Genomic DNA, 15,266 nt, shown 5'->3' with positions numbered 1-15,266 from the left:
ATCATTTAATTTAAAATTGTGAAAACCTTTTATTTTTTATAGGATTTTAAAAATAATAATAAAATAAACAGACATCCAAAGATGTTGAATTTGTTTAAGTTTAATTTAAACACCTAATAATCGAGTTAGTCAGATAAACATTATATATGATGGCAGATTCAAATTTGACTAAAATCAAGAGTATCGCGCAGGGTATTCCATACTCATTGGCATAAAAGATATATAATTGCCACTAACAATTCAGCTAAGAGTAACTATCTCACCCTCCAACAACGTTGCTTGTAACACTAAAAGAATTGATGAGAAATTGATCAAATTACAAGTTATGGTATCATCAGAATTGAAGAATACTCCGTGTGAATTATTGAGCAAGTTGTGCCTATGAACAGCATATGTTGCATCATGCAACGATCACTGCTTGAATGCAATGTGATTAGTCTCCATCAACTAGTATAAGAATCTATTAATGAGTCACCAATTTATATTATTTCCCTTCAGATTTTCACATGATACAAGCTGCTAGATTCCTATGAAACTTCAGTAGGTCCTACAATTAGGCGAGGACTATATGAGAAAAGGGAACTCCCATCAGATATTTTTTTTTTCAGAGATGATGCTTATGCAAACCTAGATTCTTGATTGATCATGGAGCCATGATCGGTGGAACCCTCAACTACCTGTCTAACCTACCAATGAAGTATACACCCACTAATTGTTCATAGCATATCCATACAAAGTAGGAAGGAGCTCATCTTGAAACTTGCAGACCATTATCCGACATTTGATTTGTGGTGTAGAGGATAGATTATCATCATCTTCATGCCTTAAAGATGCGACTGAGATGGCAATTAGGTTTTAGCTTCTCTTGCACAATTCACGCACCTGAAACATCTAGTACGCTTTGAGATTTATGCTCTTAAGTTCCATTCGAACTTGAAGAAATCACACCATCTTTGAGTTGCTGTAATAGACCCTGCAATGTCCTCTGTAGTGCATCAGCAACCAGCCTCAACCTCCCTTGGCTGATGTCCCCTGCAGGATTACCATTTGCATATTCTGCTGTTTTGGCCATTCTATTCTGGCAATTTTCCCAATCCTCGAGCCTTAACCAGCATGCTCTACCTCCGTGGCTTCCTTCCATTCCGCGAAAGGAAACATGGGCATTCTCCCCAAATGAGTATCGCAGTTTGACTGACACACAGTAAGGCAGCCAAGCAGCTCCACCCGCAGCATTCATGTGAGGTATATTAGCCAGGTCAAGTACAAAGGTAAGAGCAAAGTCTACCAGATTATGGGCGCGATCATGATGTATGTTACTTTTTGCACAAGAAGAGGACTCCACATTTTCATCTGAAACAGAGCCAGAATGATTCTCCAAGCATAACTCGATACGAGACCTCTGGGCAGTAGCTATGTCTCCACCATGGGCCTGTGATAACCCTTTCTTCCAAGAAATTAGCTTCAGGAATTCTTTAAGAACCGAAACAGGCAACGTAAGAAGTGTGATGAATGAAGCGACTCTAGAAGCATCATAGGGCTCAGATGCAACCCGCCTGCTAAAGTAGTCACATATCTCGTTGATCTCTCCTTGAGCCAATTCTTCCTGAGCATTACTTTGATTTTGCTGCTGCTGCTGTTGGTGAAATCGTTTCACGCTCAGGACTTGCAGAAGAAGTTGAACTCTGTGCACACTGACAGCAAAGACGTAGCCTCTGTAAAAGGAGAAATAAATCCATTTAGTCAATCAAGCCAACTGCAAAAAAAATAAAATAAAATAAAATAATCCAAATAAATAAGCTGGATAAGGAGGGAAAAAATAACTTTTTAGGCTGAGTTTACTAGGGTCAAAAAACAGGAGGGGGAGAAAGTAGAAAAAGTTGACAAAATATATTTTTGTTGCATTTTACCTCTCCTCCCTATCCTATCTTTCCACTCTAGAAAGCTAGACTAAATTATTTCAAATAGCATGATCTCGATTAAATTCATCAAGCTAACATTCCCTATCTTGTGGTCTAAAAAAAATATCATTGCTAAACCCAGGGGAGAGGCTTATTTTATTGCATCATGGAAACAGTAGAGACAAATTAATTCAACCAGCTCAAACATTGCAGTATAAGGGAACAAGATTTCTTACCCGACAAAAAAGCGCAACGCAGGTTGCTCTTGATCTAAATTCAGAAGAGCCCCCTCATTTTCCTTTAAAATTGAACCTAGAATTTCTTTTAAGAGATCAGGCAACTGTGCAAACAACCACAAGACACCAAGATATTTGAGGATGCCACGCAGCACCTTCTTCAAAGCCGCAAGAGGGACCCAACCACCACCATAACCTCCATCATCTCCGAGTCCAATAAAAGCTGTGTTAAGCTCTCCCTTTACATGAACTGGGAAACCGGTACCTGGAGATATTCGTACCGTGGATATACCAGGAGCCAAGCCTGAAGAGGCTAGCATGGCACTACCAACTCGACTAATGCTAGCACCTACTTGATTTCCAAGAGCAGAGCTTGGTCTTGAAATTCCAGCTCCAGTTGGAACACTTGCACGGTTGGCATTAGGTGCCAACTGCTGTGAGACTGAATTCACATTCGGATTGCTTGGACCCAATTGCATACCACTTTGTGATGCACCCGAAAAATTGGGCTCTAAAGCATTCAAGCCTTGAGCAACATGTTCCATAATGAATGGTCGAAACTGTGGACATGGCAATGATCCACCAGCTGCAGGCCCTCCTTTAGGAGGTGTTGCTGGTTGTAGCCAAACTTGATCGCCAGCAAAGCAACGCATATCCACAGCAAACTTCTTCCGGTATATTATCCGAATCCAATACGGACCTCTCAATACAACTGAGACATCAAAAGGCAATAGAGAACTAGGAACAAGTCCTGGCCCTCCTCTACCAGCAGCAGATAAAACTGCAGCAGTTTGGAGGCTGTGACTACTAAGCTGGGCCATTAGTGTAGTGGTTGCAGGAGAACCAGATGAATGTTGGATTGAAGAGTTTGCTATCGAACCATGAGGTGAGACAAAATTGCCCTGCTTCTGTGCAAGGGAGTGGGCAGCTGTAACCACAGGAATACGAGCAGGACGTATCGCACCACAAAGAGCAAGTAAAGGACCAGCAGTAAGACGAATACAGTCCAAAAATGATGCAACTTCACCTCCGTTTATGAAATCTTCCAGAAACTGTGTCGATGCAGTGAATTGCATTAAACATCCCATTGAACTTTATCATGCTATAAGGAATAATCATCTTATTGATGCAAAATGAAATACTTCAAATACTGCTCATTTTCATCTCCAACAGTTAACATCAACAACGAACTGAGGTAATGATATGAAATATGTAAGTAGAATTAAAGGTTTTTTTTTCACAATGTACCAGCAAAGCAAACTGATTTTCCAAGAAAAGAATTCATCATATGCATGAAAAAGGTATACACTTCCAGTGAGAACCCATCAAGTGCATCATTATAAATCTTCATTAAAAGAGGCTATCTAAACTTGATCCAAATGCATAAATTTTAGGAGAGCATTTTCATGGCAAATAGCAGTTTGAGCCTTGAAATTCAATAGAAAAGGTTGAGGCAGCATTCCTCTACCCTTAATGTCTCTGTCCACGCAAGTTTCTGTATACTCATTTTGGTTTGAAAATAAGTTATTACAAGGATGTAATTTTGAGAAATATGTGCATACCTTAGTATGTGGCCAGAGCTGGTCAGGGGAAACATGCATTGTACAACCTTCCTTACAAGCTTCCCACTCGACAACAAAGTGGACTATAACAGGCATTGAACCGTAGCTAAACCATAGACTCATCAAACCAACTGCTTCGATTTTGAAGGTTTTCCTCATCTGTTCAGATAACTTATCTATTGCTTCACTGGTACCTTTAGTGTGTGTCTTTGAATCAGGAACTGTGTTGTCATCTGACCTATCATCAGTTCCCAAACCAATGAGTTTCCGCATCCCACGAGCAAATAATCGAGCATTTGAAAGCCGACGCAAATCTAACATGAGCCTCTGGATGCTATCATCTTCAACACTCTTATAACTCAACACAACGCCATCTGCGTCATAGTGAATGTGAGAATCAATCTCAGATGTATTGGCGATGCGTACACCAGAACCCCATGAAGTAGTAGCATTCCCTTTATGAAGTTCCCATAATTCCCTGAAATAAGAATCATTGATTTTCACATCCCAGCACATGGTTCCAGGTTTTCCAAGGCGCAAGCATATGTGCTGCCAAGAATCATCCCTGGCAAATGGCAACTTTAACCACAAGGTCGATGATGGAATTCTTAAGCCTACTTCTTCGACATAAGAAATATCAAGTGAAGCCATTTGGCTAGTTAGCTGAGCATGCTTAATACATAGAGAGCAGTGCCTGACAACATGTAGGAGGACAGAAACATACAGATTTGAAGGAGAAACGCCATTGATTGCTTCAGAAAGAAGATCCCCATATATATGTCCACTCTTTCTGCAAGATAATGGTGAAGAAACTAAAGCAGAGGATGGCTTACGAGCATCAGATAGTTCTGATATTTTCCTCCTTTTATCCTGCAAACAACTTGCTTCTGTTCCATGAAAAGATGGACATGACTTAATAAAATCCAGCAGGGAGCGGGAGCGCTTTCTTCCCTTTTTCTCATGTTTGTGGGCATCATTGTAGTCTGAGGTATATGCTCCAGATTCTGGTGTTGGATCTACAAAACATGGATTAGGAATGCAAAAGGTTATACAATCATACAGTTTAAATAAAAGTCAATTGTTACATAAGAAAAGAATCAATCACAGAAACATGAAACTTACAAGAATCAGTCCAATTCATTGAGTTAGCTCTAGTAACTTTTGAAGAACCAAGCAAGTTGCCAGTTGATGAGCTTTTTAAAATATTTGGAGTTGTACTGTGGGTAGAGAGTGGCAAGCCAGTTGTGCGAGTAGAAGGAATTGGTTGACCTGGCCCGTTCCCTTCAAGCATACTGAACTCTTTTGGTGGTTCATCTACAGATAGGTACTGACCAGCATCAGAAAAATATGGAGACTTAGAATGTATGTCTTGATCAGACCTGAAGGTTGACAATTTATGAATGGAAGGGAACCTAACCGTGCTTGAAGAGGAAAAGGAACTCGTAATATCATTCGTAACTAAGCCTTTTATGTTGTGTGCCACATGAAGCAAATTAAACGAACCAGGAACTTTTGCAAGTTTATGAACTTGAGATTGTTGTAACTCTCCTTCCAAATTAGGTGGTGTAACTTTAGCACTTATGCCATGATAACTATTTGCATTTCCTATATTAGATAAAGAAGGCATGTTATGAGACAAGGCCAGCGGATTTGTTGAGGGCAAAGGGACTTTGTCAAACTCAAACACTTCGTCAACAACAGATGAAAAGCTGGATTGCACAAATCCAGGAAGCTGGAGAGTGGCTTCGGCTCTAAAATGATGTTCTCCAGCCTGATTAAAGGTGACAATATTCGATAAAGAATGAAGCTTCTCCCAGTCAAAAAGGCTGATATTCAGTTCGTCATCAACAATTTGCATTTGAGCAATATCAATTCTGTTACTACGTATTACTTTATTGGAATCATTGGATGAATTGGAATTTCCATCTGAATCAGATCTAGATTCCAGTAAGATAAAAATAGGTTTAAAATCCTTGTCAACTTGCATCAACAAATAATAAGAATTTGCACACTGAGGAAACCCCATTAAAAGAGAATCTGATCCATCCAATATAGATTTGGGGATCTTTAAAGTTGTCAATGACTGATCATAAACCTGCAGGGCAGACCGCATTATTTAGCACAACATACAAGTTGTAGAGGTCCATAACATCTGTAGAGAAGACCAACAACATTACTGCAACATAAACTCAAGAAAATGAAGGTATTTGGAATGGGCTTTGTTTTTCTTTTAAGTAACTAGTGAAGGACAGAATTACAATTCAGTTCGTCACCTCCTTTTTTTCACAGCCTGCACAATTTCCTAGCTTTATGTTCCTAACCATAATTTGGCTTGAATACATCATAATGCCTAAACACATGCGGTAATCTAACTGTTTTATCTGAGGAACTACAGAAGTTATAGAGTGCATTTTCTTTCTAATAACTTCTATAAAAGAATTGAAAGAGTACCTGTAGGCCCAAAAATCTCCCAGTTGATGCAAACAAATTGAGAATACTTTTTCTTTTTATACTTGTGAATACCTCCGTTGCACTAAGGCTTCCTTGGTTTAAAGCCACTTCAAAATCAACAAGTGTAGATGGTGAAAGTACATTCTTGGAAGCATGAAGAAGGAACCTGCCACTCCTGTGTTGCAATACAAGGTTGATACAAAAATTAGCTAGCAAGCTTTCAAAGATAATTCAGAAAGCATAAGTCAAACTGAGAAGAAAACCAAAATGTAAGACAGATTAGCAACTAAATGGGAGATATTGTTGTACAGTTTACACAATATTGCAAAGTTAAATATGCATTAATAGAATAGAAAATTGTTGGTACATTATTGTAGATGCAAATTGCAATAGCAGCTCAGGCAAAAAGCATGCGCGTAAATTGCTACTGTAAAATGATTGATATTATTTGAAATTAGAATTTTGGTTATCATTAACAAAAAGAATTCCATGATCAACTGACATAGAAATTGGTGTCTCACCTAGAGACTTTTTTAGAATTCTGAACTTTGCATGAAGTTTTGGAAAATGAATTGTGTGCACCCTCACTATACCATATAGATGAATGGATATCAGCAACTAATATCACAAAACTATTTTTTGGAAATGATCCTTTTAGTCATGGGTCACATGCTAAACAGATGGAGCCTTTGATGCTATCATTTTGGAAGGCATCAACAATGCCAACATCACATAAATTTCCTCATGGAACCAAGAGATCTACGATTCAAGTAATTGTATTTATCACATTCAATATGATAAAAAAAAGTAAAAAAAAAAAATTTAAAACCATGTTCCTAGCTGCACCTTAGTTGTTTCTATTTTCCAGATATGATAAGCAGTGTATGCCAACTATGTGGATTGGCTGTATGGATCTTCACCTGCCATTAAGCCATACGCAACAATAATTTGCTAGCAAATAGTAATTGTCCAAGACATCATATCATTAATTAAGCTAAATAGGATTCTATTTCCCCTTCATTTATCACTCTTATGAAACTCTAAATAATTCAGCTAATCTATGGAATTTACATCATCGTAACTTATTTTAATCTGGGGTTTCACCAAATTACTTCAAATATAAGCTAGAGTCTGCAGCCCCACTCAATACAGTACCCAATCTGTGTCTTATAAAAACCACAACAAAGTCAAATACAGCACCTAAACTCATATGATTTGCATTTAAACCCATTAAAACCACCTTCTCATTTGTGTCAAACCCCCATGCTGCATCAAGTATGAAGATCTGGTGCTTGTCTAAATCCAAAGCTAGGCACAACCAGCCCACATAAGCACACACCTATTCATCTTCAGGCATATATCCTGCATTAGACATCACCTACCCACTTAATCATCTTTGGTCGTGTATCCAGCATTAGGCGTCACCTAAGCACTCAGTTTGGCTTAGGCAAGGCAAGAGGCATTCTTGATGGGGAAATACACCAGGAAAGAAAAATAAATAAAGTTAAAATTAAAAAAAAAAACTAACAGAGAGAGAGAGAGAGAGAGAGAGAGAGAGAGAGAGAGAGAGAGAGAATAGTAGGGCCAAAACTCAGTTGAAATGGCAAACACAAAATGGGTTAAGCTAGGTAAGCCTTACAGACTCTCAGAGACTTGATTTCTTATTCTACGTAGCAGCCAAGAAATTGCCTCTCCAACCAGGATCCAGCAAGAAGGTACTACTCCTTCCTACACTGGTAAGGTCACCAAGGAACTTAATTTCTACCGGCATCAGCCCACAATTAAGCATTCTCCTAAATCCATGAAATATTGAAAACTATACAAGTTATTGATTACTAGAGGTCTAGAGCCAAACTGACTAATCTCCGAACGGCAAGATTAATAGATCTGTAACATTTACTCTGTCAGGTACTACTGGATCAGGGGTGCTATGTCTGATACATTGATATAATAAACATTTGTCATGCATGATGATGAATTATCCAGAGCATGTCCCTTGATGTTCCACCTTAGACCTATCTGTCCCCATGTAGAAACCCAACCAAAATGGTTGTTCTGGTAAATGATTCTCAATAAAGATAATAGTCTGGAAGTGAACTGAACAGGAAATAAACAAACTTAAAGTATGATTCCTGAAATCTTGAGTAAAAAATTAAATAACCTGATATTTATTCCAAGCGTAATAAATGACATCCCACAGGCTCGCACTTTCAGTACTTCATCCCCACAAGAGTCCTCAATACTAAAGCTTTCCCGCTGCAGAGCATATTGGTAAAACATAATTATATTTTAATGAGAAAGAAAGCATAGAGCCCTCATATAAAAGTAAAAGACAAAAATTGAGGGCATGCTGACAGCATCAATTCATTTGTTGTTAAATAAAATGATACCAAACATAGTAACAAGGTAAAATGAACCATTTAAGGATCTTTAGTAAATAGGATACACTAAAAGACTATCCAGAAATTTTTTGACACAATAATCACATTGGTCTGTCAGATGGTAAGTTAAAAGTTTCACTCTTCATCTTAAACTACTTGTGCAAATATGAATAAGTTGAAAATCTGTACAATCAAGCATTGATATAACAATCAAGTTATCAAATTAAACTTTTGGGAGCAAAACATTACCATAGCCACACAAGTTTAGACCTTCGGCTTTCTATGTCATTCCGAGTAGAAAAAGAAAAAACACAAAAAAGTTGAACCATTAACAAAGAATAGAAGCATGTGGATGTATAACAAAAAATGCAGTGATGTACAACATGAAATGCCATTTAGCCGATAATCTATATCAACCATGCACCCTGTGGATGAATCCTATCTTGAGTTTTCATATGTTAAAAAAATCATGTTTAATTGTACTTGTGGGTTTAAAGTGCAAGATGCTATCATTAAAGTGTTGCTTGTAGGTTTCAAACATAGATTATAGAAGACAGGAATAAGGTCTTATACACACAATATAAAACAAAAAAAAAGGGTAGCCCGGTGCACGAAGCTCCCGCTATGCGGGGTCCCAGGGAAGGATCCATTGTACGCAGCTTTACCCTGCTTTTTGCAAGAGGTTGTCTTCAGGATTTGAACCCATGACCTTTTGGTCACAAAGCAACAACTTTACCATTGCGCCAAGACTCCCCTTCCTTATACACACAATATGAGAAAGAAAAAAAATCTTGAAAAGTCAAATATCCTACTATATACCTTTGTCAAATCTGAATCCATATTTCCATCTTGCTTTAGCACAACATCACCCGAAGCTCGACAAATGTTGATACTTTTATTCAACTCCCTTTGGATTTCAAGTAGACGTGTGTGCCTATTGCATGCAATAGCTCTCAGAAGAAGTTTCTCTACATCAATGCAACTTTGATCAAGAGAAAAGGTAGCTTCTTTCTCACTACAGGGATCCAATACAAACGAACTATGTAGACACTTAATTTGTGTATCTTGCCATGGTTCAATTTTGAGAAAGGGAGATGAACCAAAATCAGAACCACCAGAACCTTTATCAGCTTCTAACCAATAAATAATCTTCATGCCAGGAGTTTTTAGGCTAGTTGAATCAAGTTCACCATCTTGAATTAGTTGTGAAGTACCACTAGTCCCTCCTTGTCCTGAACTACCATCTGAAATAAGTTCAAAGCGTACAGCATCCTTCCACCTACCTTGACGTAGTACCTGAACTTGTCTGACCACAGTGTCCATAACAAGGGCAACACATAGTTCATGCAGAACCGTGTATAAAATTGAGAAAGGATTTTCAGCAACAGCCATTCTGCGCTCAAGATCATCTCCAAGAGCATATCTCCGTGATTCTTCAAGCTTAACAAATCCATTTTTCTCCCCAACAAGCAACTCTAAGTGTAGTATCCTCCATAATGATAGATGACCACGATAACCCAAGGTCAAGTAAACCTTAAACTCACCATCCACATGGAGAACAGCAGTACCATTAGAAACAGTTACTTCAGTTATTTCTTTTGGAAGAACAACCTCCAAAAGTTTGGATCGGAGGATTGCATCCAATTTCTTTAAAGTAGGCTTTTGCTCATCTTCAGAAAGTGTACTCTGAATATTCAAATCTTCTATGCATTTTGGTAGCTTTTGATAACTCCCAGTGAGGAGGACCTCGATAGCAGATGGAACATCAAATACAGGAGCACGAGCATGTTGCAGCCCATCATGCATATAAAACAAAGAATCTGCTGTTTGGGTGAAACAAGTATCATGGCTGGAAAGAGTTCCTGCAAGTTGCTGGCAATATTGGATTAAGGGCGCCTGCACACACCAAAATACTTTTATGTTATACAAGAATGCAGTTTAAATGCCAACACTGCATCTTGATCCTGAAAGTTGAATGCTGAATCAAATTATCAAACATCAAACCAGTTCATTATATTTTACCTTCAAGCTAACACAAAAAATAAGCATTTGCATTTCTGATAGTTCATAGTTCAGTAATGAACTTAATACACCATGAATGCTAACAAATTGGGAGGAAAGATCAATTGATGATGTTCAAATAAAAAACAAAGGAATCAGCACCTTCTAAGAATCACATGACAACCTGTACCACTGAGCACAGCAATCCTTAGCTCAGTAAGACCAAACTTGATGATGAAACAAATAATTGTAAGATCAACCACAAAAGATGTAGTGTTGAACAACGTAAAACTTTCATCACCAAACTAACAAAATAAATATTGTTCCTCACAAATTTCCAAAAAAAAAAAGTGATTGCAATTATATCATCAACGAAAGCAATCAGATTTTTTTTAAAGCATCATTGTCCATCACAAGAAGGGGAGCCTTGGCGCAATGGTAAAATTGTTGCTTTGTCACGGGTTCGAATCCTGGAAACAGCCTCTTGTAAAAAGCAGGGTAAGGCTGCGTACAATGGATTATTCCCCACAACCCCGCATAGCGGGAGCTTCGTGCACCGGGCTGCTTTTAATTTATCATTGTCCATCACAAGATTAAAAAAATGAAGCCATTCTAATCAGCCAAATTCAAGAAAAGTATCATATGAACATCCTAACCTATAATGCAAAGATACCCTCCTTTCTCTTCAGCAACATTAAGAGTAAAATATAGAATTGCACCCAGTCCAGGTTATTGAACAATCATAATCATAACTTGGATTCTAGTTGTATAACAATAAAAAAAATAGCACTACAAATATGATTGAAATATTTCAGGAGGTGGCACTGTAGATGAATATGACAAATATACATGATTATCCTCATCATCATCAAGCCACATCGTCAGATGCACCTGGTGAGCAAACATTATTGCCTAAAAAGTAAAGAACTAGATAATAGTATATTAAAACCCAAATTTTTATACACAAAAAGATTGCCACTTATCCACACAGGCAACTGTTATTCTAGCTTATATCGATCTTGCATTTGCAGTGTGATTGCCATAGGCTAGGTCCAGCAGCAGTAATCTTTGTCACTTGAAACATCACAAGTTATCAATTGATCAATTCTTAGGGCTAATATAAGTTCAATTTTCTCAAAATGATGTAGGATTACTTTTATTATGTAGGTTGAATAAAGCTACAGTCTCAAATATAAGCAAACTTTGTTGAGATCTTACCTCCTATATTGACCATTTTACCTCAAACATTGACCAACATCACATATCTTTTACATTCTATCGAAATAATTAAGATCCAAAATGATTTCACTTTAGACTAGGTTTGAATTCGACATGCCATGTGGTCCATGTCAAAGAAAACAACCAGATTTGATTGACATAGCAGATCAGATAGCCAAGACACCAAAAATATTTTTTAAAAAGATAGGAAGAGAAGGATAAAGAAGACTGGTGCATTATAGGGGAATAGTGAACACTTACAACTCGACAGTGGACAATTCACCTACAAGGATTCTCGTAGGTATTTTCAATGATATCAAAACATCAATTGTTTCTTCTCAGGTGCCAATTAACACAAACAAGATTAAGCCCTTTTTTTCTTATCGCATCGTTGAGTAGAAAAGAACAGAAAATTGTGTCGGAGTGTAGAGGATCAGACTATATTACAAAGTTTATAGAATTCAAGTTCATACTAAAAATATGTCTGGAAGGGTAAAACACTCCACGAGATGAATTATGGTTCTTCTACTGAAGCATATCGGATTCTTAGACCACTAAATTCCCATGGTCTGAATAAACTTATTCGATAAACCTCCTTCGGACATCAAATCTTTCTGCTCCAGATAGAGGCATAACATGGGAACCAGTACCGACTTGCAAGTAATTAAGAAATAAAACTTCTCTAAACTCTAAAAGATTTCATCCATAAACCCCAGGTGGAAAGCCAGCTTCTTGCAATCGGTAAAGAAGCAGAACAAGGGAAGCAAAAAAAAAAACAAAAAAAAAAAACGAATGGCACCTGCTGGCACCACTTGGCGAGCACGTGGATTCGCAGCATACGCTGCTGCGTCTTCACGATGAACTTGAGAATGTCGATCTTCTTGACGGAGTCGGATCGCTGGTCCTCTACCTGCCGGTACCGGTCCACCAGCTCCTTGAGCGCGAGGTAGGAGGCATCCGTGGCCCTCCGCACGAGGGTGGACAACTCCACAGTCTGCTGCCCCAACTCAGCCGCCATCACCTCCAAGCTGTGAACCGGCGCCTCGCTCCTAGCCGCCGGCGGGGGCGGGGGCGCCGCTAGGGTTTCGATCGCGCGCGCCCCGAGTCCGGTAAGTCGATTCGAACGCCGGAACCCGAGAGGGCCGACCTCGGCGCCCTGCGGCGAATTATGCGAGCCCCAATCTTAGCTTCGCGCCGTTCGAGGGCAGAGGGAGAGGCCAGAGCGGACGAATCGCAAGCGCGAGCGAGAGAATCAGCGCAGGAGAAATTAGAGAGAGGAAAGAGGTTATTTTAATTTTATAAATGGCCGAAAAGACTGGTCCACGTGGGATTCCCTGCCTTGCGGCGGTCCTCTGATTACCATATTACCAGGCGTTTGATTGGAACTTCTGTGGGAACCACCAATGAACGAGCAGTAGGACGCCGTGGGTGTCGTTTATTGGAGTATCGAGTTTCAGTTGTCCACATCTCCTTTTCTGTCTCAATTTTCAGTTAAAATCTTGTATATATTCTAGTTGATGTTGTTGATTGAATTTAAAATGTTTAATTACTAGCTTTATTCAATGGTTATTAGGATATTATTACATCGTTCCTTTATTGATAAAAGGTATTAAATATGATGATAAAAGAGATAATATAATAAATAAAAATATATGTATAAATAAAACGATTATAAATTAGTAGGGGAAGGCTCAGAGCGTGCAAATTTAGTTCTTGGGGCAAAAGCACTTGAAATGAACAATCCAATAATAAAATTAGGAATATGTGTTAGTGTTTGATGCTCGGGTTGATAATGAATATGTTTTTTATAATTTTTAAAATTGCATCTAACGCTTTTTATTTAAAACTTTGCCCCGCATTCATTCTAAAATCTTTTTAATATTATTTTTAAAAATAATAATAATAAACTATATATTTACAAATACTTGTAAAATAGTATTATAGTTTATGTCATGCATATATATCACATTGACAGTTCGATTCCCGGAACTATATATTTAATTTCATCTTTTAAAACTTAATTAATGTTTAGCAATCACTACTATATATCGTTTTTGTTCTTTGACATGGTCAATAATTCAATATTTGTTCGAACACATTGCCACCTTCGTCGGGGTATGAGCCTGAGGCTTAAGGCGAGGCTTTCGAAGGGCCAAGTGGAGAGGTTCGCGGAGGAAGAGTAGAGACGACGATGAGGTGGTGGAGAAGATTATTGAGAGCTGTCCAACCACCAAGGACTGCGGCTGAACTCCGGTGCCGGGAGTGGATGAATGGAGATAATTTTACAATTTTGTCCCTTAAATTTAGGAAAATTTTAATTTGACACTCATTAAATTTTTTAATGAACTAGTTAATATTGAATCTGAGACAATTGATTTAGTCCCATGAAAATTTTTCATCTATTGACAAAGTAAATCGAAAAGTACTCATGACGAATGGCCTAGAAATCTAGTAACCAATAGTTATGCGTCTTATTTGAAAGAAAAATCTCTATAAATACGAACTACATGGATACTTGGATGACAGCTTAATATTTTTCAGCTGCACCATAACCCGAGATAATGTGACACTCATTAGAGGTCTTAGGGGACTAAAAATCGAAGGAGGTCTTTATTAAGTTAAAAATGATGAATAATACTAATCAAAATTATTTACTTGATAATCTAATTAATATTAAGCTCCATTAATTCTCTTATTAATTCCCTTCATAGCTATTCACCTTCTCTTGCAGAAACGACGTGGCCAATGAGATTATTATTGCCTAATGTCCATAATTCTCGTATTTATTAAATTATCGTATCAATATTTTTTTGATTCACGTAGGAAATTTAAAAAATAATTATTGTAACATGGTAATCAAGAAACTAATTTTTCTTTGCGGATGGCTTTGTATTTTGTTTTTTACGGTTGCTATTAATTACAAATTAATAGATGAGGAATTTGTCAAACCGTAAAAAAGTGTACGCCGTGTGGTGTGGTGTGGTGTGGTGTGATAGTTCAGATCATTTGTCCTAATAATTATGTGTTTTCTTATTTTTTCGTCAATCAGATGGATAAGATCATATCTTAAAAATATAGTGCACATTAAAAAGGTATTATATATATTTTAAGGATGTCACTCATGCATGCCCCTCTTATTGACGAGGAGATACGAAGACACATGATTATTAGGACAGAGAATCTATAGGATTTGAACTGGTGTGGTGTGATGTATTCGACGTAAAATTCTTAATATATCAAACCTCTATAAAAAAAAATTAACCTACGGAGTATATAGTTGTGAACTTCTGCTACCGTATGTTTTCCTTTTATTTTTTTTTAATGATTTTTTTGTTTATTTTATTTAGCTTGTGATATATCATTTAAAATTTTATTTTTAGAATTTAAGCATTGAATTATAGTATTAAATACATAAAAATTTTCAAATCTAAAAAAATTTAAGCGCACATTGTTAGGATATGGCAACAAAAATTTTGAAGCAATCTCAATACCTTCGTTTTACTTTATCTCCATCTCCTC

At 37.6% G+C, this 15,266-nt stretch overlaps 1 protein-coding gene across 2 annotated transcripts; it reads right to left on the bottom strand.

The window, feature by feature from the left end:
* Positions 1-463: 463 nt before the first annotated feature.
* LOC121974719 (mediator of RNA polymerase II transcription subunit 14-like) lies at positions 464-13,035 on the bottom strand. Of its 2 annotated transcripts, XM_042525908.1 has the most exons (9): positions 12,547-13,015; positions 9,348-10,424; positions 8,309-8,403; positions 6,148-6,322; positions 5,114-5,791; positions 4,819-5,023; positions 3,697-4,712; positions 2,135-3,186; positions 464-1,712 (listed from the first exon to the last, which is right to left on the bottom strand). In XM_042525908.1, the coding sequence occupies exons 1-9, from the start codon at positions 12,763-12,765 to the stop codon at positions 917-919; spliced, it is 5,313 nt and encodes a 1,770-aa protein (XP_042381842.1). In that variant the 5' UTR covers positions 12,766-13,015; the 3' UTR covers positions 464-916. The 2 variants fall into 2 exon arrangements, with proteins under 2 accessions (XP_042381842.1, XP_042381833.1); XM_042525899.1 differs by having other exon boundaries at positions 4,819-5,791; positions 12,547-13,035.
* Between the last annotated feature and the right edge of the window lie 2,231 nt (positions 13,036-15,266).

The sequence above is a fragment of the Zingiber officinale genome, chromosome 1B (genome assembly GCF_018446385.1).
Source record: "Zingiber officinale cultivar Zhangliang chromosome 1B, Zo_v1.1, whole genome shotgun sequence".
Lineage (NCBI taxonomy): Eukaryota > Viridiplantae > Streptophyta > Magnoliopsida > Zingiberales > Zingiberaceae > Zingiber > Zingiber officinale.
This window is presented reverse-complemented; position numbering and strand designations above follow the sequence as displayed.

What these genes read in the sequence shown, in the direction of transcription:
- LOC121974719 (XM_042525899.1), bottom strand. Translation starts at nt 12,765, where the DNA reads ATGGCGGCTGAGTTGGGGCAGCAGACTGTGGAGTTGTCCACCCTCGTG. An exon ending in ACGCTTGGAATAAATATCAG is followed by an intron (nt 6,323 to 8,308) that starts GTTATTTAATTT and finishes ATTGCAACACAG; the next exon opens with GAGTGGCAGGTTCCTTCTTC. An exon ending in AATGAATTGGACTGATTCTT is followed by an intron (nt 4,713 to 4,818) that starts GTAAGTTTCATG and finishes CATGTTTTGTAG; the next exon opens with ATCCAACACCAGAATCTGGA.